Source organism: Oncorhynchus gorbuscha, linkage group LG16, assembly GCF_021184085.1.
Source record: "Oncorhynchus gorbuscha isolate QuinsamMale2020 ecotype Even-year linkage group LG16, OgorEven_v1.0, whole genome shotgun sequence".
Classification (NCBI taxonomy): Eukaryota; Metazoa; Chordata; class Actinopteri; order Salmoniformes; family Salmonidae; genus Oncorhynchus; species Oncorhynchus gorbuscha.
The window spans coordinates 87,116,958-87,140,832 of NC_060188.1; the positions used below are offsets into that span (position 1 = coordinate 87,116,958).

Here is a 23,875-nt window from a genome sequence, read left to right on the forward strand (position 1 = left end):
AATTGTGTTCTGCAGAGGTTTCACGCTAATTAGTCCAGTTCAATGGCTTTAAGCATGAGCGGTTGAACTCGTGACGGTCATAAGAATTATTTTCCTCCCCTCACAGTTCTAACCCTTTCTCAAGTCAGAGATTTAAGTTTTTAAAAAGTGACACTGAGAACTTTGGGAAACAGTGTTGCAAAGCAATTTAGAAGGATCGGACCCTTTCACAATCTACATAACTATCCACTTTAGGTAAGACGATGTTTATTTTTTTTAAATGCAGACCAAACACTGACAGCCTTGATGCACAGGTCCTTCAGTTATTCTATTCAACTATATCATTTAAAAAAAAATTATGACATTTTCTAAATGATCAATTGTCTCTGGATTTACAGAGCCTATAGCATATATTATGCTTGATGGACTAAAATATTTATCACAATTCAAATCAATATAGTTGTATTAATTGCATTGCTACAAAAAAATAACACTATAACAACCTGTCCTTTGATTTTCCTGCCCTCTTGTTGGAAGTGGTCTGAGTGGAAAGTACAATGTTTCTCTATGACACTATTTTTGTTTGTTTCAGATTGTACAGTATATGCATAGGCCTACAAAAATCACGTAACTTATCTCATCTGATGTGTTAAAAATTGCTATGAAATGGAGTGTGAAATACATGTGCACATTTCAGGGACAAAATGCTGAATCTACCAGTCTCAAAGTTGACCAATGGTTCACATTATGTCATTGATATAGCTATTAACATGTAATAACCATATCCTGTAGTTTATAGCCCAACGGTATTCCTCAGGTGTAGTCACTGGATGGTTCAAAGAGATGCCTCGCGGTGACTTCAATGTTTATTTTGCAAGCAGAGGAGGACCCCATGTCAGGACCGAAGAGTTAGTGGATTTTTTAAATTTATTACGATGACAATATGACTATTCACTCTATTTAAGGGCAGGCCTGATAGAAATTCTGAACTTTATTTAAAAAATTTCAAGCTTTTGTTTTTTGTTATGCTGCATCTCAATCTTAATTGATCATTTGGTGAAGAAAGTATTATTAATTTAGTGTTTTATTCTCTTTGTGTGCCACAGGGCAGCAGGCATAGCTCTGTTGGTCTTCATACTTGCAGCCCTTCTCATCCTCGGATGCTGGTATTTTAGGAGGAGATGTGGGTACAAAATGATTCGGGTAAGATTAGTCCAGCACTTGCATGGCCAAGGGTGCATATTTCAATAGTCTTAATAAATGGCTTCCTCTCTACTTTCCTTAATCTGTGGTGATCTGAAGAGAATAGGCTTAGGCTTTCACCTGGATAGTTATTACCCGAAGATTCTATGTCTATGATTCTCCTCAGTTAAGATAAAGGAGGATACAAAGAGGGATAGCTGCATTGATGTACATCAACTTGGCAATGGGTTTAGGGGAGCTCCCACGACACTGGTTCCTTTAGATCTGACAACTCAGAAGAAGAAAAGTGTATGCATGGGTTGCTTTCCCAGTGAACATAAGTAAAAATACGTATTTTGAATGTCTTTTCAACCAAAAAGACACTGTTTTCATGTAATTTGCTCATAGGTTTTCGACAGGGCTTATACTTCCTGTTCCCCTGTTGTTTTCTTTTCCTCTCGTGTTTTTCTCCCCACAGAGCCCAAGATCAGGGTCCCTGCCAAGATTCAGTGGAGGACAGTTCAATGAGGGAGGAGCCACAGCAGAAAACAAGATGGGCCTCAGTGACCTCCGACCTTTGGTAAAACACTGGATGTACTGGGGGGGGAAGTAACGGTGGTCAGGGCCCGCATTAATAAAGCATCTCAGAGTAGGACTGCGGCTCTAGGATCAGTTTTTTCCTAGTAGATCATACTGAATAAGATTACATGGACAGAGGGGCCCTGATCCTAGATCAGCACTCATCTAAGGCGCTTTATGAATATGGGCCCAGAGCTCTCTTTTTTCAGAGTATTTGATACGTTTTATTGAATGAAGGTGTTTTTGTGAGGTTTAAATCTCTATACAAACTTAAAGAGAAGTGAGGAGAGAATTTGCTTATGCCAAAGTAGTGGTGGAACCGATCCCATGATGCAGACATGGGCAGTTATACACTGGAAAGCAATGGTGTGACCAACCCCAGGCCATAATCGTTCTCTTGTCATAGGATACTGCATTCCTTTGACTATACAGACAACAACACAACCATGAAGGAAGGACCTATTGTTTAACTCTTCATTACTCTTCTGAGAAGGAAAGGGCAACAAAGCTAAAGGTCATGTGAGCTACCTGATGCAATATGACTGGTGGCGGTTCAGTCTGAGATTATGTCACCGGACCAGTCAGCAGGGGATTATGATCCGGAATTCATAGGGGTGTTAGGAAGAGGAGGTTTGGTTCAGAGTGGTGGGGGAGGGGTGGTGTGTGTGATATTCCAGTGGAAAAGGTTAACCTTTCTTTGTTCAGAAGAAAACATTTTTACTTGAGGGCTTTTTCCACGACTGAGACGCACCAAGCTGGACTGAGCTGTCCGATGCATCCATCATAGTTGCTGAATTCCAAAAAGGACGATGTGAAAATAAAATATTCAGAGACTGCAGTTGAAAACTAGCCAACTGGCTAAAAGTAATGTTGACTACTGTGCACTGTACCTGTAAAACTAAATGTCATAACGTAAGCGAGCTCAGTTTGGTTAGTCCCGGCGCAATAGTGTGAAAATGGAAATAGTATTTCAATCATCAAAGAGTGGCTTATCTTGCTTGTTTTCTAAATGGTGTGTGTTTGACTTGATGTGTTTCAGGTTCCCAATGCCCCTCCTGCATATGAGACGATATCATCAGGACCCCTACCTCCTCCCTACTCCCCCTAATAACAACAGTCCTCTGTGGATAACCAAAAAGATGAAAACTATGAACTTAATGTGTTGTCTTATTTAAACTCTATATCAATGAAGAAAAAGCTTTTGATGAAAATATTATTAGCAGTCTATATTTACAATTACACAATTTACCATATTTTACACATGTTTTTTTTTTACTATCTTGTATGAATTTTTTTATGTGTTTCTCCAAAACTTGTTTTGTGTGTTATGTGTTCCTCAAGGTTATATTTCTGAAGGTTGCTCAGCAAACAAGACCCTTCTATCAATACTTGAATAACAGTATATTAATCGATTACAACAAAGTCGTACTTGGGAAATTGCTTGTTCATTTAAGATAACCAACGTAAAAAAAAAAAGTATGTCTGCAATTGAGAATCCATAGTAATTTAAAGACAATAACTTGGGCTTGATCGTTGTTATTTCAACATGTACTTATGAAGGGATTTCAAAAGGATGGAATGGTTATCCCCTTTAAAATCCTGCACACACATTTCAATAAAAATATAAAGTTTACCAAGGGTATAATTCAGATTAACACCACAAAACCCTCTCTGTAGGACAGTTACACCAGTTATTTCCAAGCAGAAAAATCTATATGGTAGGGAAAAAAATTCTCTCTCTCTCTCTCTCTCTCTCTCTCTCTCTCTCTCTCTCTCTCTCTCTCTCTCTCTCTCTCTCTCTCTCTCTCTCTCTCTCTCTCTCTCTCTCTCTCTCTCTCTCTCTCTCTCTCTCTCTCTCTCTCTCTCTCTCTCTCTCTCTCTCTCTCTCTCTCTCTCTCTCTCTCTCTCTATATATATATGGGCTTCAACATTTCAATAAATCATTTAGAAGTTGCATTTCAATCATGTGAAATACCAGTTTATTTTCCAAATAGTTGATGGAAATAAGACTGAACCAATGTAGACACCAATATAAAATGTAGACACCAACATGCCTCTTGAGTTGGCAACACATCAGAAGAACGTATACAACAGGTCAGAGGGAAAGACCTACGAGTGTGGTAGACAGAATAAAAACAAGTGTTGTTCAAAATAAGAATTAATGTCACTGAAACATATTACAATCACATTCAAATCCATTTGTCTACCCTTCAAACCAAGCAATTTACAACATATTTATTATTGGCCAAGAAAGACGTTTTGTTTTTAAATAAAAAAAATGTCCAAATTGATCTTCAAACTTTGTGAGAAGGAAACACTAAAATGCTGTTTGCTTTAAGAAATAGAAAACCCATTACAAATACATTGCCACCTACATTTCTTGAGCAAACTGTTTGAGTCAGCTATAGAGGTTTATCGAGCGTCGCTTAAAGTTGCAATATGTCACTTTTGGGGTAACTTGACCAAATTCACATAGAAATGCGTCATAGATCTGCCATTCTTATTGAAAGCAAGTCTAAGAAGCGGTAGATCTGTTCCATGTGCGCTCTTTCTATGCTTCCCGTTCCTAAGTTTTGTTTTTGCGTCAAACAGCTGAAAATACAATATTTTTAGTTATGGAAAAGATATTTCACAGCAATTTAGATGGTACAATGATTCTCTACACTATACTCGCTTGTTTTGCCACAAACTCAAACTAGGGGAACTATTAGAATTTTAGCAACCAGCAAAAGACGGAGCCATTTCTGCATAGTGCATCTTTAAACACACTTAGATATGCAAAGTAAAAATACAGCTCAACCAGGCAGTTTCTCAACCGACTCCCACCTTCTACCAAAAATATTCTAGAATGTTCTAGATATTCTAGATGCGGTCCAGAACACAAAGTTTGCTGTGTCTTCTTCATCTCAGACAATGCTACTGGCTTTCGGTCCTTCAGTTGATAGGGCCACTTCTGTCAGCCTGGGTAGGCATCCAGGGATTGTCACTATTTACAGGAGGCAGGGGCAGCACTCTCCCAGTGGATTTCGGAGTTACAATCAACGTAGCCAAAGGCTTGTTAGCCATCTCTGGCATGCCTGTGTTGGCAGTAGGGCCTCTAACCGTGTTTAAAACAGCCCCATCAGGACTCACTAGTAGCTTGGTGGTGGGGCTGGTTATTTGCACTGCTGATGCAGGCACCTGTGAAGCTTGCAAAGGGCGCTTGCCTAGGCCCAGTATCTGCTGCTGCCAAGGATTGGATAAAACAATGGGCATGCGGATAGTTTCTGCCGACATCACCGTCCTGACAGGTTGAGCAGGTGTCATGATTACAGTGCTGTTGGATGGGGGCACAGTTGCCACAGGAGATGTTTTGCTACCGAAGGCACCCCCAAGGGGCGGTACAGTCACCACAGGTAGAGACTGCATCCTGGAGAAGGTGCTCCCTACCGGCGGAACAGTTACCGTAGGTAGGACCTGCGTCCGCGTGGAGACCGCTCCCATAGGTTGCACGAATGACGTTATATGCTGTGTTGTGTGTGGTGAATAGTTGATGCCAAGTCCTGTGTTCAAAGGGAGCTGCTTTGTTGGGCTCTGTAGAACTTCTGCTGTTTGAGCTGGGCTGGGACTTGTTGGCACGGAGGAGAGTGACAAGCTGCCCATCCCTTCCGGTTGAGTTAAAGATGGAGCTGCCACCACATTAGCTAGGCCAGTGAGTATGGTGGCCAGAGCAGGGAGCCGGTGTAAAACTGGTGGAGAACAGTTGGTAGTGGTGCTGGTGACCGATAGTGGAGCTCGAATCTCCATCGTCTGGCGAGGGACAGTGAAAGAAACTGGGAAAGAGGGTCCAACTTTCTCAGCGGACGGCGCTGCCAGGGTTAGTGATCTAAGTGCTGCTTGTTGAGGCTGGTGCGTCCTTAGTTGTGTGGCCATTCTGTGGACTTGTGCAGGCGTGGGTAACCCAGGTAACGTTGGCCCTCGTGGGACACCGGTCGTTGGGCTCGCTCCCCTGGGACTAGGAGCTGCCACAGGCACTGCAGGGCTGGATATTATGAGGACATGCTGGCCAGGCCCAAGGCCTTGAGGGGGAACAACAAAACGGGTGTTGTTGAGCAGAATCTGTGTGCCGCCTGCAAGCGGTGCAGGGGTGTTAATGACAATCTTCTGTTGCACAGTTGTAGTGGTGGTGCTGGTGACAGGATTGGTATTACCAGCCGGCCGCACTGGAGTGGACTGATGAGTGGATCTAGTGGCAATTGGAGACTGTGGAGTACTTATTTGAGGAGGTGTGGTGACCCCGCTTACACAGTGAGGGTGGTGAGACTGAGAAACCTGGGCCGATGGTATGAGAGGGGATGTTTTGACAAGGCCTAGCGGTGTAGTGACCGGCACTGGTAGTTGTGGTTTGCTGGTGATTAAACCTCTGATTATCGAAGACCGTGGTTGCCCAGTTACCTTGCTTAGATTGGGGATCACAGAGGACGAAGGGATGTCTTGTAGTTGAGATCCAGTCAGGCGTGTGGAAGAGGGCAAATGTGCAGTGCTAGTGATAAGGTGAGACGACGTGGTTGTAAGAAGTGCTGCCTGTGTGCCAGACACAGATGTACTTTTTAAAGTAGATTGTGCAAGTGCACTTGCCTGTTGTGGTAGCCTTATCGGAGATCCTGGAAGCAGATTGATGCGCTGGACCTTATTCAAGGCTCCGAAGTTTGCACTGCTGATAGCTTGACCAAAGTTGAGTCCGATCTTCATTGCTTCATTGGGTATTGACGTGGTCAGGGATTGTGCCCCAGACACTGAAACCTGTCTTGAAATGCTACATGTTGCGTGGGATGCCTGGGCTGGTGATTGGCTGATGAACATCAACCTTTGCCCTGGAAGAGCGGAGGGAGCTGTAGTGGAAGGGACTTTGGTTGCAGCCATAGATGTGATGTTGGACGAGGGAGAGACCAGGATGAACTTAGTGAATGGGGACCTCTCATCTGGACATACCCTTTTCAAAACAGGTTTAGTGACAACCTGGACAAGAGACGTCTGGGTGGCGCCTGCTGGGTTACCAGGTACAGTGATGATGCTTTTAGGTAGCTGTGAGTTCACAGCAACTGTAGAAGAGACGTTGCAGCCCTGGTTTACAGCAACAGTAACAGCAGAGCCCGCTCTCTGACCTGTGGCCTGAATGCCAGCAGTGATCGAAGATTGGCGTGCAGTTGTTGAACTCGTGACAGTTGAAGGCCGTAATGGTGACGGTCCTAATTGTGCCCGGGCTACAGTCGCACTTTTGACCACTGGGACCGTGGGGGCAGCAGGTGGAGAGGTCTTGGACACGAGGAAGGCTTTGAACTGTGGAGAGATGATGATGGGACTGGCAGGTAACAAACCAGATGTACTCTGATCGGACGTCTGCACCTTGACTACTCCAGTGTTGCCCCCCCTAGTGGTGACTAGGATGGACTGCGAGTCCCTTATACACACAGTCTTCAGCTCTTGTTTAGGGTCCAGAGGTTTACTGGGATCAGTAAAAGCTGTACTAGTGGGGTTGGATGGTGATCTATTTGGTATAACATTTTGGGTAGTGCTACTCACTTTTGGACTAGGGAGTTGGACAACCTTGTAGCATGTTGTAAGAGAGGTTGTCTGCAACCTAGGGGAGATGGTAGGAGAGGATGTACCTCCCTTTAGCGGTGCCACTTGTTGTATGGGGATCCGGTTGTCATGACTTTGCGGCATGGTGAATCCAGAGCTTTGTGACAGTGGAGTGGGCGCTTTGGAGGCTGGGACCTGGATTGTCCTTGGTTGCTGGGTGTGACTCTGACCCTCTGACTTTTGAATGAGCAAGTTTGAAGGAAGAATGACCACTTGCTGCATTGGCTTATCCCCCGTTTTCTGGTCCAGAATTGGCTGCACTACGATTTTTATAGGGCTTCCAGCTTTCCTGACCAGACCCATGCCCTCGGGCATCTTGTAGACAACCTGTACGGGGGTCTTTGGTATGGGTGTGATATGGGACATCTGTGTGTGTTTAGGTGTGGGTGTTGTTGGTTGCGGTAACTGTTGAGAGCTTTGTGGTAAAGAATATTTAAGTTTGGTAGCTTGCAGGGAAGAAGCACAGGCTAAGCTATGAGCCTGACCAACATGGCTGATAACACCTGGCTGGTGATGAACTAAAGTAACTTTATCACCAACACTCTTGGCCAGCAGGGTATTTAGCTGAATGGGTTTGTGAGTCCTTTGGACACCAGCCACCGGAGTAGTTATAACCACTGGGCTTGTTTCTCCAACCTGCTGTCCTGCTGAATTCACTTCCCTGGATCTGTTTTCCACTTCAGCTTCAGGGGAAGTCGTCAGTTCGTCACTGTTGATCCTGCCTCTCTTCATGAGGCTTGAGTTCTCATCTAATTCACTCTGTAGACGTTTCAAGCCCCGAGTGGAAGGCCTGTGCTCGTTCAAGGTCAACATCTCTTGTCTGGTTACCACAGTGAAGCTGCCTCTCGATGCCTCTGTTCCAAACTGCCCTGAGTCCTCTGAAAAAAAGAGACACATTCAATGTATTTCAACTTGCACTGACAATGATTTTACTGATTTTATTTAACCTTTATTTAACTAGGCAAGTCAGTGAAGAACAAATTCTTATTTTCAATGACAGCCTAGGAACAGTGGGTTAACTGCCTGTTCAGGGGCAGAACAACAGATTTGTACCTTGTCAGCTCGGGGGTTTGAACTTGCAACCTTCCAGTTACTCGTCCAACGCTCTAACCACTAGGCTACCCTGATACAAATCGTTTTGTGATTTCAATGCAATTTATAATAAATAGCCTACACGTTATATGCTTTTCCTTAATGTCTTACTGCACTTCACCCACAAATAAAACACAAGTTACCTTCCGCCCACAGGATCCTCTGAACAGTCTGATCCTGCTGTTCCTCCTCTTCAGTCAGTCTGGTGTTTTCAGTGAACGAGGTGCTTCTATCCACATCCTCTCTGACAAAGTTGTCATAGTCAGGGTGCTTTTTGAAGTCGTCAAAATCCTTTTTCAAACGTAGCCTGTGGGGAAAGATTACGTCAAAATAAAAAATAATAACAATGATGTGTTATGCTAGACATGTTTTGTAAACATAGTTTTCTGATATTATAACCGCCTTCAGGCGATACCTGTTCCTATGGAAAGCCTTGACCAGTTTGGGTTCCCATGGGGAGAGCTCGTTGAGCAGCCTTATGAGAGTGATGTGCAGATCTTTCACGGCTTCTTTCCTGAAGCACCACCTTCCCTGTAAAAACAAACAAAAACACACAACATCAAGAATTTTTAAAAGCCCAATGGTTGAGTGCACATACCGCTGTATTCTCTATTCTCCCTCTCATATTAGACAATCCATATATATATAAACTCAGCAAAAAAAAAAAGAAACGTCCTCTCACTGTCAACTGCATTTATTTTCAGCAAACTTAACATGTGTAAATATTTGTATGAACATAAGATTCAACAACTGAGACATAAACTGAACAAGTTCCACAGACATGTGACTAACATAAATGGAATAATGTGTCCCTGAACAAAGGGGGGGGGGTCAAAATCAAAAGTCAGTATCTGGTGTGGCCACCAGCTGCATTAAGTACTACAGTGCATTTCCTCCTCATGGACATGGCAGAACACTGACATTCCTGTCTTGCAGGAAATCACACACAGAACGAGCAGTATGGCTGGTGGCATTGTCACGCTGAAGGGTCATGTCAGGATGAGCCTGCAGGAAGGGTACCACATGAGGGAGGAGGATTTCTTCACTGTAACGCACAGCGTTGAGATTGCCTGCAATGATAACAAGCTCAATCCGATGATGCTGTGACACCGCCCCAGACCATGACGGACACTCCACCTGTCCCACAGGTGTGATGTTCAGATGTACCGATTCTGTGCAGGTGCTGTTACACGTGGTCTGCCACTGCGAGGACGATCAGCTGTCCATCCCGTCTTCCTGTAGCTCTGTCTTAGGCGTCTCACAGTACGGACATTTCAATGTATTGCCCTGGTCACATCTGCAGTCCTCATGCCTCCTTGCAGCAAGCCTTCACACAGATGAGCAGGGACCCTGGGTAACTTTCTTTTGGTGTTGTTCAGAGTCAGTAGAAAGGCATTTTTAGTGTCCTAAGTTTTCATAACTGCGACCTTAATTGCCTACCGTCTGTAAGCTGTTAGTGTCTTAACGACATGGGAAACAGTGTTTACACCCTTTACAACGAAGATCTGTGAAGTTATTTTGATTTTTACGTATTATCTTTGAAAGACAGGGCCCTGAAAAAGGGACGTTTCTTCTTTTTGCTGAGTTTATATATACACACACACCACTGTATTTTGTATTCTCCCTCTCATAGTAGACAATCCATAAATATACACACCACCGTTCAAAAGTTTGGAATCACTTAGAAATGGCTTTGTTTTTTTGACCATTAAAATAACATAGATCAGAAATATAGTGTAGACCTTGATTATGTTATAAACAGCATATTTTTTATGGAATAAAGAGGCCCTTATCAGCAAACATCACTCCTGTGTTCCAATGTCACATTGTGTTAGCTAATACAAGTTTAGCATTTTAAAAGGCTAATTGATCATTAAAAACCCTTTTGCAATTATGTTAGCACAGCAGAAAACTGTTGTTCTGATTAAAGCAGCAATAAAACTGTCCTTCTTTAGACTACTTGAGTATCCGGAGCATCAGCATTTGTGGGTTCGATTACAGGCTCAAAATGGCAACAAACAAAGAACTTAATTCTGAAACTCGTCAGTCTATTCCTGTTCTGGGATATGAAGGCTAGTCCATGTGAGAAATTGCCAAGAAACTGAAGGTCTTGTACAACGCTGTTTACTGCTCCCTTCACAGAACAGAGCAAACAGACTCTAACCAGAATAGAAGTGGGAGGCCCCGGTGCACAAGTGAGCAAGAGAACAAGTACAAGTGTCTAGTTTTAGAAACAGATGCCTCACAAGTCTTCAGCTGGCAAATTCATTAAATTAGTACCCGCAAAACACCAGTATCAACGTCAACTGTGAAGAGGTGACTCCGGGATGCTGGCCTTCTAGGCAGAGTTCCTCTGTCCAGTGGCTGTGTTCTTTTGCCCATCTTAATATTTTATTGGCCAGTCTGAGATATGGCTTTTTCTTTGCATCCCGGAGTCTCCTCTTCACTGTTGACTTTGAGACTGGTGTTTTACGGGTACTATTTAATGAAGCTGCAGGTTGAGGACTTGTGAGGCGTCTGTTTCCCATTATTTCTGAAGTTTTTTTAATGGACAAAAAAAGTGTGCTTTTATTTCAAAACAAGGACATTTCGAAGTGACCCCAAACTTTTGAAGTTTACATACACTTAGGTTGGAGTCATTATAACTAGTTTTTCAACCACTCCACAAATTTCTTCTCAACATCTACTTTGACAAGTCATTGTTCCAACAATTGTTTACAGACAGATTATTTCACTTATAATTCACTGTATCTCAATTCCAGTGGGTCAGAAGTTTACATATACGAAGTTGACTGTGCCTTTACACAGCTTGGAAAATTCCAGAAAAGGATGTCATGGCTTTAGAAGCTTCTGATAGGCTAATTGACATCATTTGAGTCAATTGGAGGTGTACCTGTGGATGTATTTCAAGGCCTACCTTCAAAATCAATGCCTCTTTGCTTGACCCCATGGGAAAATCAAAAGAAATCAGCCAAGACCTCAGAAAATAATTGTAGTTCTTCACAAGTCTGGTTCATCCTTGGGAGCAATTTCCAAACGCCTGAAGGTACAACGTTCATCTGTACAAACAATAGTATGCAAGTATAAACACCATGGGACCACGCAGCCATCATACCGCTCGGGAAGGAGACACGTACTGTCTCTTATCAATGAACGTACTTTGGTGCGAAAAGTGCAAATCTATCCCAGAACAACAGCAAAGGACCTTGTGAAGATTCTGGAGGAAACGGGTACAAAAGTATCTATATCCACAGTAAAACTAGTCTTATATCGACATAACCTAAAACGCCGATAAGCAAGGAAAAGGCCACTGCTCCAAAACCGCCATTAAAAAAGCCAGACTAAGGTTTGCAACTGCTCATGGGGACAAAGATTGTACTTTCTGGAGAAATGTCCTCTGGTCTCATGAAACAAAAATAGAACAAAAATGACCATCGTTATGTTTGGAGGAAAAAGGGGGGAGGCTTGCAAGCAGAAGAACACCATCCCAATCGCAAAGCATGGGGGTGGCAGCCTCATATTGTGGGAGTGCTTTGCTGCAGGAGGAACTGGTACACTTCACAAAATAGATGGCGTCATGAGGTAGGAAAATTATGTGGATATATTGAAGCAACATCTTAAGACATCATACTTCCAAAGTTGTGGCAAAATGGCTTAAGGACAACAAAGTCAAGGTATTGGAGTGGCCACCACAAAGCCCTGATCTCAATCCTGTAGAAAATTTGTGGACAGAACTAAAAAAAAAGTGTGCGCGAGCAAGGAGGCCTACAAACCTGACTCAGTTACACCAGCTCTGTCAAGAGAAATGGACCAAAATTCACCCAACTTATAGTGGGAAGATTGTGGAAGGCTACCCGAAATGTTTGACCCAAGTTAAACAATTTAAAGGCAATGCTAGCAAATACTAATTGAGTATATGTAAACGTCTGACCCACTGGGAATGTGAAGAAATAAATACAAGCTTAAATAAATCACTCTACTATTATTCTGACATTTCACATTCTTACAATAAAGTGGTGATCCTAACTGACCTAAGACAGGGAATTTTTACTAGAGTTAAAATGTCAGGTATTGTGAAAAACCGAGTTCAAATGTATTTGGCTAAGGTGTATTGAACTTCTGACTTCAACTGTATACATATATATATATATAGACACACACACACGTGTTGCTGCATTCATTAAAAAAACTATTGATGTAATCCTTCCATACTGTATATAATAGTTATCTGTTTATAATGTATTTTTGATACAGCACAATCAAAATTCCTAAATAAAATGTATTTTATTACTTTACTAACAGATCTCTTTTTGGAGCTCTCCAGTTCATCCAGTTCATCCTCCGTCCTACTGATGAGTTCCCTCAGCTCCTCTAGACTGGTGCACACCAACTGAAGAGCGAGGGACAAATCAGCACTCATGGATTCAAATTGCATATCAATTCATATTCCATATTTTGCATCAAAAACAAACAAACTGTGGGGTTTACCCTGAACGCAGGTTGAACTGGGAGTTGAGGTTTCTTTTTTGAAGCCAGCTTCCTGGACTTAAGCTTTCTTCCTGCGAAGGGGAAGAAGATTATTCTATTGAGTAATTCAGACAAGCGGGGCAAAGCATTATAAACAAGATTACATCTCGTTAGGGCTGACCCAGTTTAGTCGACTGGTTGATTGTTTGGTCGACCGAGATTTATTTAGTCGAGCAGTTGCAACATACATTACATATAGTACCAGTCAAAAGTTGATACCTACTCATTCAAGAGCCTTTATTTGTACTATTTTCTACATTGTAGAATAATAGCGAAGACATCAAAACTATGAAATAACACATGTAGTAACCAAAAAATAAAAAACTTTTAACAAATATTTTATATTCGAGATTCCTCAAATACCAGCTTGACCTGGAATACTTTCCCAACAGTCCTGAAGGAGTTCCCACATATGCGGAGCAATTTTTAGCTGCTTTTCCTTCACTCTGCGGTCCAAGTCATCCCAAACCATCTCAATTGGGTTGAGGTCAGGTGATTGTGGAGGCCAGGTCATCTGATGCAGCATTCCATCTCTCTCCTTCTTGGTCAAATAGCCCTTACACAGCCTGGAGGTGTGTTGGGTCATTGTCACGTTGAAAAACAAATGATAGTCCCACTAAGCCCAAACCAGATGGGATGGTGTATTGCTGCAGAATGTTGTGGAAGCCATGCTGGTTAAGTGTGCCTTTGAATTCTAAATAAATTACAAACAGTGTTAACAGCAAAGAACCCCCACACCCTAACACCTCCTCCTCCATGCTTTACGGTGGGAAATACACATGCAGATATCATCTGTTCACCCACACCGCATCTCACAAAGACATAGCAAAAATCTGAAATTTGGACACCTTTCCCTCAACGTGATCAAGACAAAGGAGATGATTGTGGACAACAGGAAAAGGAGGACCGAGCAGTACGGCCCAGTAAATCACTGGTGCCAAGCCTCCTGCCATCCCGGACCTCTATACCAGGCGGTGTCAGAGGAAGGCCCTAAAAATTGTCAGACTCCAGCCACCCTAATAGACTGTTCTCCTTGCTACCGCATGGCAAGCGGTACAGGAGCGCCAAGTCTTGGTCCAAGAGGTTTCCAAACAGTTTCTTCCCCCAAGCCATAAGACTCCTGAACATCTAATCAAATGGCTACCCAGACTATTTGCATCCCCCCTTCCTCTTCTACACTGCTGCTACTCTGTTATTATCTATGCATAGCCACTTTAATAACTCTACCTACATGTACAATACCGGTACCCCTGTATATAGCCCTGATATTGTTATTTACTGCTGCTATTTAAATATTTGTTATTTTTATCTCTTACTTTTTTTAGGTATTTCCTTAACTGCATTGTTGGTTAAGGGCGTGTAAGTACGCATTTCACTAATCCGCACGTGACAAATCAAATTTGATTTGATTTATAAAAATGGTGTACAAGACAGCTGTCTGATTCACGCCTGTCTGAGTGGACTAATCCATTGTGGAGGCCTTGGGGATGGAAAAGTCCATCACTAAAACGTGCTTATAAACTGTAGGCTACGGTATCAATCGATCATTAATTCATTTGTTCAGGTCATCACACAGCATACGAGTCATTCATGATTTGAAATGTAATCAAGCATTTTAGTTTTAAAATAAAATAAAGCGAGTCTGGAATAATTAGCTTAAATAATAAATAAACCATTCCATTTCGGGAAATTGCATTCACGAGTGAATGAGACTGTGTTTAGTCTTTTATGTAATAAAGGCTTGACAAAAAAACATTACAACAGACTCTGGTATGCTTATAATTTATTTAGTGTTGTTTAAACGGTTCCAAACAGTCAGAAAAGGTTTATTGTAATCTAACAGCATCTGTTTGGAAACATAATACGCAGACAAAGCTTGTTCCTTACCTTCTTTTTCTTCATCTCCAGTATTTAACAACTAGTCACATTTATTCCACACATCTGACTTCCCCTTTACTTCCTGAGAAACCAGTACACATTCCCCCATCTCCAGTTTGTCACGTCCTCTGCATCCACTTTGCTGTTACGGTGTTCAGAGTTTGTTATAACCAATTTATTGATGTGGTTATGATGTGCTATAGGTCAGGCCCTGTCAGTCATGTGCATGAGATGCATACGTGTCACATAGAGAGAGCAAAGGGGTTGAGGGAATGTTTTTCCTAAACAAATGAGGGATTTCTGTAACAAAACTTCTAAGTCAGAAATGTCTGTAATTATGTTACAGCTTCAGCAACACAGACAGCATGATAAACACTGTTGATGTTCTGTGGTGGTCGCTGCAGCAGGGAGGAGAGAGAAACGGTTGCTCGTCACACAGTCACTCGCGGTCATGTTTTTTACCACAGTGCAGCAAGTCTGAGCCTGGCCAGGCACAATCAAATCAATTGCTGGTCGGACTCCCTCTAGTCATTTATGCGTCTTAATTATTTAATCAAACAGTGTGCATAAAGCATCAGACAAGCTCAGTGTATATAGTTGATTTGATTAACACACATAGGATGTGTCCAAATGGAAAGAATATACATTTAAAAATCGATTGCTCGAATGAACAGATGACTCTTGGTCGACCAAGATTTATTTTTTGGGTTGGGGACAGCCATACATCATCATTGAACAAGTGCCAAGTCTCTCAGCTGTGATTTTACATAGGCCTAATTTAGCCTAACAAAACGTCAAATATTGATTTACAAGACAGGTATTCCTTTTCCTTACCCATTTTTCTTTTTTTCCTCTTGTCCTTTCTCTTGACGGTGGTTGCAGCTCTCCTGACAGTGGATTTAGCTGTCTTGGCCTTACAGAGTGGGCTCCTGTCTGATCTGCGCTGCCCACCTGCTGCACGTAGTTCCCCCAATTCCCTCGCTTTCTTCCTTTTCGTTTTCTTAGCCCGAATCCTGTCCATCCTATTCTCTGTCACGTTCACCTTGCGCGGGTGGCCAGCACCAGAGGGTGACGTTGTTGATTTATTGTCTGTGGCACAATGGCAGCGATGATTGTCCTGTGACTTTGTCCCCATTTCAGAAAAACATTTTGGACAACATCTTTGTCCCTCAGAGAGTTCATTCCTGTCCACTTTAACACAGACATTAGTCAGTTTCATGGGTATAGTAACACCAGGCCTGCTGGTATATGTTGCCCTAGCAGGGCGAGCAGGGGACTTCCCTGTATAGCAGTGTTCCCCCACACTGAGACGCGGCTCACATGACCCTGATGATACGTCCGATCCCTCTTCCTGCTTCACCATTCGTCTATTAGGCCTATATTCCAATTCCTGTGGCTCTTCCTTCACACTCCCTCTGCCCACAAAGTCCTTGATAGTTGAAGACGGCCCAGTTGAGCCAATGAGTCTGTTCTGATTAGTAGGCTTACAGTCCTCCTCATCCTCCACTCCCCGTGTGTGAAATTGCCCAGTTCCACCCCTGCACATGTCCCCTTTAACCCTCCCACCACTCTGTCTGTCAGAACTAAGTTTCTCCTCTGACTCCTCCTCCATTGAAACCAGGTGCTCAGAGTCCTCTGATAGAGGATCCTCGTCAGGCTCCACCCTTTTCACCCAGACAGCTGGTAAGGGGAAGTCAGAGGGCATGCTGACACTCTGGCAGTAGATGCGTAGGTCCGCCCCGCAGAAATGCGGAAAGTGTATGTAGGCGTTCTCGTTCCCGTCGTAGCCCAGGATGGACTCTCGGCACTCATGGATGGGTTGGCCCAGCACGGCGTCCTGTACGTCCTTCTGGGTCTCGTATACGTTGTCACACAGGCCTTTGAGCAGCCACACACGCTGAATGAAGGGTAAGAGATGGAAGGGGTTCTCCTCCAGGGGGCTAACCACCCCGACTGTCCTGAAGAACTGATGGGATAGGCCCAGCTGCTCAGCCATCCACCCCTGGTCCTCCGCCGTACCCATGGCATAGTACCAGCCTTGCACCCTCTGGCGGAGCTCGGACTCCCAGCGGCAGTAGGTGAGGGCTGGGCGACGGTGGAGCGTCCCGCTCCTCTGGGGCGGGCAAAGAAGTGAACTCATGATCTTGGAGAGGAAGATGCTGCAGCGAGGCATGAGGAGGCACCGCTCCAGCTCGAAGAACACTATCTCTGGGAGGTTGAGAGCTGCCTGGGCCAGGCAGAGGAAGTGGCCGATGGCAGGGAGTTCCCACATGGTCTTCAAGGGGGTCTGGGTGGCCTGGGAGAGAAGACTGCGCTCCCACTCCTCCACCTCCTTGGCTGAGGTCTCCTCCACCTCCTTCTTATCTAGCTCCCGCTGCCTACAATTAGAAATGAAGGATGAGTTTATGAACCAGATGTACTACTAAACAAACAATCACAGCCATAGTCATACACAGAATGAAAAAGTATTTTAAATGTTTAATGTAATTATATTGTCACAGTTGTCAGGATTAAGCAGTCTATGGAATTTTCAAGTTTTATTCTGACCATGGAGGGAGTGTGAACATAGAAAACCCTCAGGCACTGGAACATTCCAATCATATCTTACCTCTTCTCTTCCTTGACTCTCTGCTGCTCCTCCAGCCTGAGTGCCTGGACCATGATGGACTCATTTCCCCCCACTGTGATCGTAGCCAGGCTGCGAGGCACTGTCCTCCGTCTGGTAGAGGTGCCTACAGGCCCCCTCTCATCCTCGGTCCCCAAACGACCCTTGGAGGTCACTGCCAGAGTGGTCTTCTCTCGCAGCGTCCTGGTTGGGTAGGTGGATACAGACACAGCATCATAGGGCTAGTTAGGGTCCCAGTCATTTCATCAAGGGTCCTGGATGAAACAGACACTACTGATGTTTGAAAATGTTTTACTTTTAGTTACTACTACAACAGCAACTGAAGAAAGAATCCATACCATTGAATGTGTGCATTTTAAATGTGGATGAATGTATGTACAATATGTAGGCTGTGTCATGAATACTTGAATATATATACACCATGCATTCGGAAAGTATTCAGATCCATTGACTATTTCCCACATTTTGTATTCAGACTCTTTGCTATGAGACTCGAAATCAAGCTTAGGTGCATCCTGTTTCCATTGATCATCCTTAAGATGTTTCTACAACTTGATTGGAGTCCACCTGTGGTAAATTCAATTGATTGGACATGATTTGGAAAGGCACACACCGGTCTATATAAGGTCCCACAGTTGACAGTGCACGTCTGAGCAAAAACCAAGCCATGAGGTCGAAGGAATTGTCCATAGAGCTCCGAGCCAGGATTTTGTCGAGGCACAGATCTGGGGAAGGGTACCAAAACATTTCAGCAGCATTAAAGGTCCCGATGAACACAGTGGCCTCCATCATTCGAAAATGAAAGAAGCTTGGAATCGTCAAGATTATTCCTAGAGCTGGCCGCCCGGCCAAACTGAGCAATCGGGGGAGAAGGGCCTCGTTAGTCAGGTGACCAAGAACCCCATAGTCACTCTGACAGAGCTCCTGAGTTCCTCTGTGGAGATGGGACAACCATATTTGCAGCACTAAGCCAATCAGGCCTTTACAGTAGTGGCCAGACCGAAACCTCTCCTCCGTAAGGCACCTAAAGGACTCTCGAACCAAGAGAAAAAATATTATTTGGTCTGATGAAACCAAGATTGAATTAATTGGCCTGAATGCCAAGCATCACACCTGTAGGAAACTTGGCACCATCTAAGGTGAAACATGGTGGTGGCAGCATCAGACTGTGGGGATGTTTTTCAGCAGCATGGAGACTAGTCAGGATCCTTGATGAAAACCTGCTCCAGAACGCTCAGGATTTCAGGCAAGGGAAAACGTTCACCTTCCAACAGGAGAACATCCCTAAGCACACAGCCAGGACAACACAGGAGTGGTTACGGGACAAGTCTCTGAATGTCCTTGAGTGACCCAGCCAGAGCCCGGACTTGAACCCGAACATACATCTCTGGAGAGACCTGCAAATAGCTGTGCAGCGATGCTCCCCATACAACCAGACAGAGTTTGAGAGGATCTGCAGAGAAGAATGGGAGGAACTCTACAAACACAGGTGTGCCAAGCTAGTAGCGTCATACCCAAGAAGACTCAAGGCTGTAATCGCTGCCAAAGGTGCTTCAACAACGTACTGAGTAAAGGGTCTGAATATTTATGTAAACGTGATATTTCAATTCGTTTTATTTTTTAGATTGTATATTTGCAAAAAAATCTAAAAACCGGGACAATTTAATCAATTTTAGAATAAGACTAACATAACAAAATGTAGAAAAAGTTAAGGTGTCTGAATAGTTTCTGAATGCACTGTAGGTATGTAAGACTTACCTTGACAGCAGTGTCAACTTCTGCTCAAGCATTATTTCCAATTTCTGTGCCTGTTTAGAAATCCAGTGGTCGACCCCATGGTGCCTATAGCAGTTCTCTAGCATTAGCCTGAAGTCTGCTACAAACTCTGTGATTGTTTCATACTCCCGGCTAACAAACTTCTCCTCCATCCTTCTGAAACACATGGACTTCTTGAGGTGACCCCTGACCCAGTCAGTGTGTTTTTCAAGGCCAATGGGGTGCAAGAAGGGACTCATAATGCCTTTGTGCTTTTCCAGAAGAAAGCCATTAAATATCCTATAGGCCTGCTGTAACTCATAGCTAAGGTCTTCTTCAACTGTAACTGTGGTAGGTATGCAGACCTCTGACAATGACAGTTCGTTTGAGATTTCAGGCACCCCATTATGTCTTAGCGCAGGATTACTAGTAGAACTACTGTGGGAAAGAACATAAACATTCTCCAGGGAGGTTCCATTGCTGAGTCCTTCTTTGGTGACTAGGCTGCTGCGTTCAGTGCTGTGCCATTTGGAGTCTAATGATGCTACAATGTGAACATTCTGGTTCTGAGATCCTGAACCCAGTTCATTCTGACAGTCTCGGTTGAGAAAAAATAAATTACTATTGTGGCTGTCCTTTTTGTCAGACAAGTCTTGCTGCTCCCCAGTGTCGTTTTGTGGCACCTTGGGTGGGTTAAAGGTTTCAGTTTGCACTTTCATGTTGCTGGCTGCCCTATATTTCAATAGGAGGTAGCTAATTAACTACTAAAAAAAACAGACTTTTATTGGCTAACCTTGTTAGCTAACCGCAACCTAACATTGGTAAGCTTTGTTGCCATCTTTAAAAAAAATATAGACAAATTAACTGCACAATTGGCAGTCCTGTCAATTACGTTCAGAGTCCTTCCTCGTTTTGACTCTTCAAAACATTCACCGGCACGTGCAAGAATGAGTTGACGTTACAGTTCTACCTAGCTAGCCAGCTACCTAGCTAGCCAAACAGTAGTTAGTCCTAGCCAGCCAGCTACCTAGCTAGCCAAACAGTAGTTAGTCCTAGCCAGCCAGCTACCTAGCTAGCCAAACAGTAGTTAGTCCTAGCTAGCTAGCCAAACAGTAGTTAGTCCTAGCCAGCCAGCTAGCCAAACAGTAGTTAGTCCTAGCCAGCTACCTAGCTAGCCAAACAGTAGCTAGTCCTAGCTAGCCAGCTACCTAGCTAGCCAAACAGTAGCTAGCCAGCTACCTAGCTAGCCAAACAGTAGCTAGTCCTAGCTAGCTACTTATGATTTAGTTAACTAGACGGCATGGTGAGATACGTTATGAACGTTCGTTTGACAGCGAACATTTATTTGTTCATAAAAGTATTAGGTTGGGCTTATTTAGCTAATCCACCAAACTAATAAACATTAGTTGACAAAGTGAAGTTAAACATTTGCCATATAGCTATTACCTAGTATAACTTTTCTTTGATAAATTATCTGATGGGACTGGTAGTCTAGATTCGACAAATATAGCTAGGTCAATTTACAAAGCCATTACTCATACCTCACATCAGCGCTTTAAGGTCGCGTCCGATACAAGCGGTACAAACTGCTAGTTAGCTAGCCAACGGTGTTGTACAGACAGTGTGGCTGTGTCTCCTTCACAGCCTATCATTGAACTCATTGTTTCCTGTCAGAGGCCTGCGTCCGCAGTGTCCGATGCAATGTTTTCAGGGAACATTTTAGGCAACACAGCGATGAATCCTTGCTAAGATGAGCCAACGAAACCAGTTTAGCTAGAAAGATAGCTTAAATGAGAAGACCCATCAATTCAGCAAGCTTGCTGGGAAGCTAGTTAGCCGGTTAGATAACAATTCATGTAAGTTATCTAACTTCAATATTTTCTCAAATTAAATTAACTAGCATACATCTAGATAGAGGACTTTCTAACTCAACTCAACAGTCTACAAAGTTAGCCAGGTATCGAGTCCGTTCCACCAGAGATGCTAGCTAGCTAACTAAATATTCCCCGAACGACGTTTCTTTGCATCGTCCTGGGTTCGTGCAAGTGTACACCGTGACGTAGTCGCGTGGCACAGATTTTTTTGATTGGTGTTTCATAATACTGATAGAGGACTTATTTCCCTCTTGCAATATAATTACTTTACCCAATGTTAACAAATTGTTCAGACAAAATGTTGATGAATTTTAGGCACATTTGTATACCCTAAAATTACAAGGAGAGATGATGAGCCTTGGCAAGCACACTTTGTAATTCTAACCTGTCCTCTTCAAGTTATTACCTGCCTTTTTAAGCAGGTACAGGTGAAAAGCATGTCAGATGTCAATTTTACCACCGGCAATTAATGTGAGACTGATGGCAAGTTGACAAGTCATTTAGAGTTAGATGAGTCAGTCAAGTTCTGCCCCCTGAACAAGGCAGTTAACACACTGTTCTTAGGCCGGTCATTGAAAATACGAATTTGTTCTTAACTGACTTGCCTAGTTAAATAAAGGTCAAATGCAATTTTTAAAATAATAAAGAAGTTCATCACTTGTTACATATATATATTATTCTATGCTATAATGGCAGTCCGCAAACAAACGTTAAAGTTGCATGCTGCCACTTACTGTGCTGGAGTGTGTGGTCAATCATGGTTTACAACATTAAGGCCACATTTCTACATCCTCCTACCTAACTCAGCAATTCTGAGAAAATAAAAAAGAGCCCTACTAACTTTTAATAGACCCCCCCCCATCCCATCCAACCTCAATGACCCAACACTTCATACTTTCCCTCTCTTCATCATACTTATAACAATATAACAACACATGTTCCACTGTTTCATCGACCATACACTCCCGACACAAACTTTTCACAAACACCACCTCTTCCTTCCTAATATGACATTTGAATATTGGTCCACCAACCTTTCTTTGGAGAGTATATAAATGCCAGCCCTTGTGCTCAGAGTACCATCTCTTCTGCCACACATCTATCAATATGTCTCTGATCTTACATTTGGCCTCACCTCTACCCAGTGGAACATTAATATGAATTATATCGTGTTTTAAAGCTATTTTGGCTATCTGGTCTACAATTTCATTCCCTTCCACACCCAAATAGGCTGGGATCCAGCACAATCTCACGACCACACCCAGTCTCTCAATTCTCCATAAGAAAATAATGCCTCCAATAGCAGGTCACTCCTATTAGATTTTCCAGATGATAAACTATTCAATACAGAGAGAATCTGAGCATTCTGACAGGTTGTATGTCCTCCACCCATTTTCTCTACCAAGGTTAGATCAACAACAGGATCTGGTAGTAACCACAGAGGAACATCCCCTATCACCACAGAAGTGCCAACTTCCAACTCCCCCAAACCACTCTCATCAGCAAGCTTTCCAACTTTCCAACCAAAACCACTGCCATGTCTACTAGTATATTCCCAACAGTCATCTAGAACTGTAGCAATGGGAAGGACAATCTCACAGCCATTCAGCCTAACCCAATAAGCTAATGACAATTGTTTATACCATATATACCAAAGGCATCTCACCTGCCTCCACTAGTATGGCACATGCAGATGCAGATGTTGATTTAAATGCACCAATACATATCCTTAAAACTATATACTAGATTCTGTCCTGCTTCTGAAGCCAAGTCTCGCCACTGTTCCATAAACAATACAGCGTAATCAATTGTCGTCCTGATCAAAGCTCTATAAATATCCAGCAATGATTGAATGTCAGCATAAGATTCACCACCTTCTTACACGTTGTTTCAACATTTATTACATAATATTTCAATGTATATTGCTCATTGAACCATATAACCAAATATGTGTACTTCGAAACCCTCCACATAGGCTGTCCATACAGAAAAAAACAGTATATTATCAGCAACTTTCTTCTTCGAGAAGAACATACAGCAAGACTTCACTACTGACAATTTAAAACCCCAGTCAATTGACCATCTTTCAACATCCAATATAGCTTGTTGAATAGATTTGGTCACATGAGAGACATTCCTTCCCCTCTTCCAAACAGCTCCATCCTCAGCATATAGGAAAGCCCCAATATCCCTACCTACATTCAAAAACACATTGTTAATCATAATATTGAACAAAATAGGACCGATAGAACTGCCTTGAGGAATACCATTGTCAACTCGATAGGAATCAGATAAAATCGACCATATTTGAACTCAAAAGTGATTATTACATAAGAAGGTCAAAACTCATTTATACAATCTCCCACCAATACCAAGTGTTTCCATCTTAATCAGTAGGCCTTCTCTCCACATAGTGTCGTGTGCCTTTTCAACGTCGGAAAAATCTTTTTTTTCAACTTCATTGCTCACCTTTACTAATGCATCCAATGTAGATCTAGCTATGTTCCAGGAAATATGACAATCTGTTGACTATCAGCTTTTTCATCAGTTTACATAAGTCTGAGGTCAGTGCCATTGGAATGTAACTATCAGCACATGAAGGGTCCTTACCAGGATTTACAAAAGGTAATATTACTGCACGTTTCCAACCAGAAGGTATAACCCCCTCACTCCAAATCATATTAAAGAATCCCAGAAGAACGTGCATGACCACATCAGGTAGATGCTTAAACATGAAACCAAGATTGAACTCTTTGGCCTG

General features: G+C 43.0%; 2 protein-coding genes across 4 annotated transcripts; one reads left to right on the forward strand and one right to left on the reverse strand.

The window, feature by feature from the left end:
• LOC124000664 (melanoma antigen recognized by T-cells 1-like) lies at positions 1-3,488 on the forward strand. 2 transcript variants are annotated; one of them, XM_046307212.1, is made up of 5 exons: positions 1-234; positions 772-887; positions 1,086-1,182; positions 1,640-1,741; positions 2,780-3,488. In XM_046307212.1, exons 2-5 carry the CDS (start codon positions 823-825, stop codon positions 2,846-2,848), a joined length of 333 nt encoding a protein of 110 aa, XP_046163168.1. In that variant the 5' UTR covers positions 1-234; positions 772-822; the 3' UTR covers positions 2,849-3,488. The 2 variants fall into 2 exon arrangements, with proteins under 2 accessions (XP_046163168.1, XP_046163169.1); XM_046307213.1 differs by having other exon boundaries at positions 797-887.
• A 214-nt stretch (positions 3,489-3,702) lies between these two features.
• Positions 3,703-21,287, reverse strand: LOC123999352 (uncharacterized protein KIAA2026-like). 2 transcript variants are annotated; one of them, XM_046305015.1, is made up of 8 exons: positions 19,244-21,287; positions 17,468-17,668; positions 15,694-17,237; positions 12,943-13,013; positions 12,755-12,844; positions 8,870-8,985; positions 8,598-8,761; positions 3,703-8,240 (listed from the first exon to the last, which is right to left on the reverse strand). In XM_046305015.1, exons 1-8 carry the CDS (start codon positions 19,957-19,959, stop codon positions 4,675-4,677), a joined length of 6,468 nt encoding a protein of 2,155 aa, XP_046160971.1. In that variant the 5' UTR covers positions 19,960-21,287; the 3' UTR covers positions 3,703-4,674. The 2 variants fall into 2 exon arrangements, with proteins under 2 accessions (XP_046160971.1, XP_046160972.1); XM_046305016.1 differs by having other exon boundaries at positions 17,468-17,739; positions 19,244-19,357.
• Between the last annotated feature and the right edge of the window lie 2,588 nt (positions 21,288-23,875).

Coding starts and splice junctions, on each gene's coding strand:
- LOC124000664 (XM_046307212.1), top strand. CDS start 823: ATGCCTCGCGGTGACTTCAATGTTTATTTTGCAAGCAGAGGAGGACCC. Junction 888..1,085: donor CCCCATGTCAGGACCGAAGA/GTTAGTGGATTT, acceptor TGTGTGCCACAG/GGCAGCAGGCATAGCTCTGT. Junction 1,742..2,779: donor TCAGTGACCTCCGACCTTTG/GTAAAACACTGG, acceptor GATGTGTTTCAG/GTTCCCAATGCCCCTCCTGC.
- LOC123999352 (XM_046305015.1), bottom strand. CDS start 19,959: ATGAAAGTGCAAACTGAAACCTTTAACCCACCCAAGGTGCCACAAAAC. Junction 8,762..8,869: donor AAGGCTTTCCATAGGAACAG/GTATCGCCTGAA, acceptor CTTTCCCCACAG/GCTACGTTTGAAAAAGGATT. Junction 8,241..8,597: donor GAGGATCCTGTGGGCGGAAG/GTAACTTGTGTT, acceptor TCTTTTTTTCAG/AGGACTCAGGGCAGTTTGGA.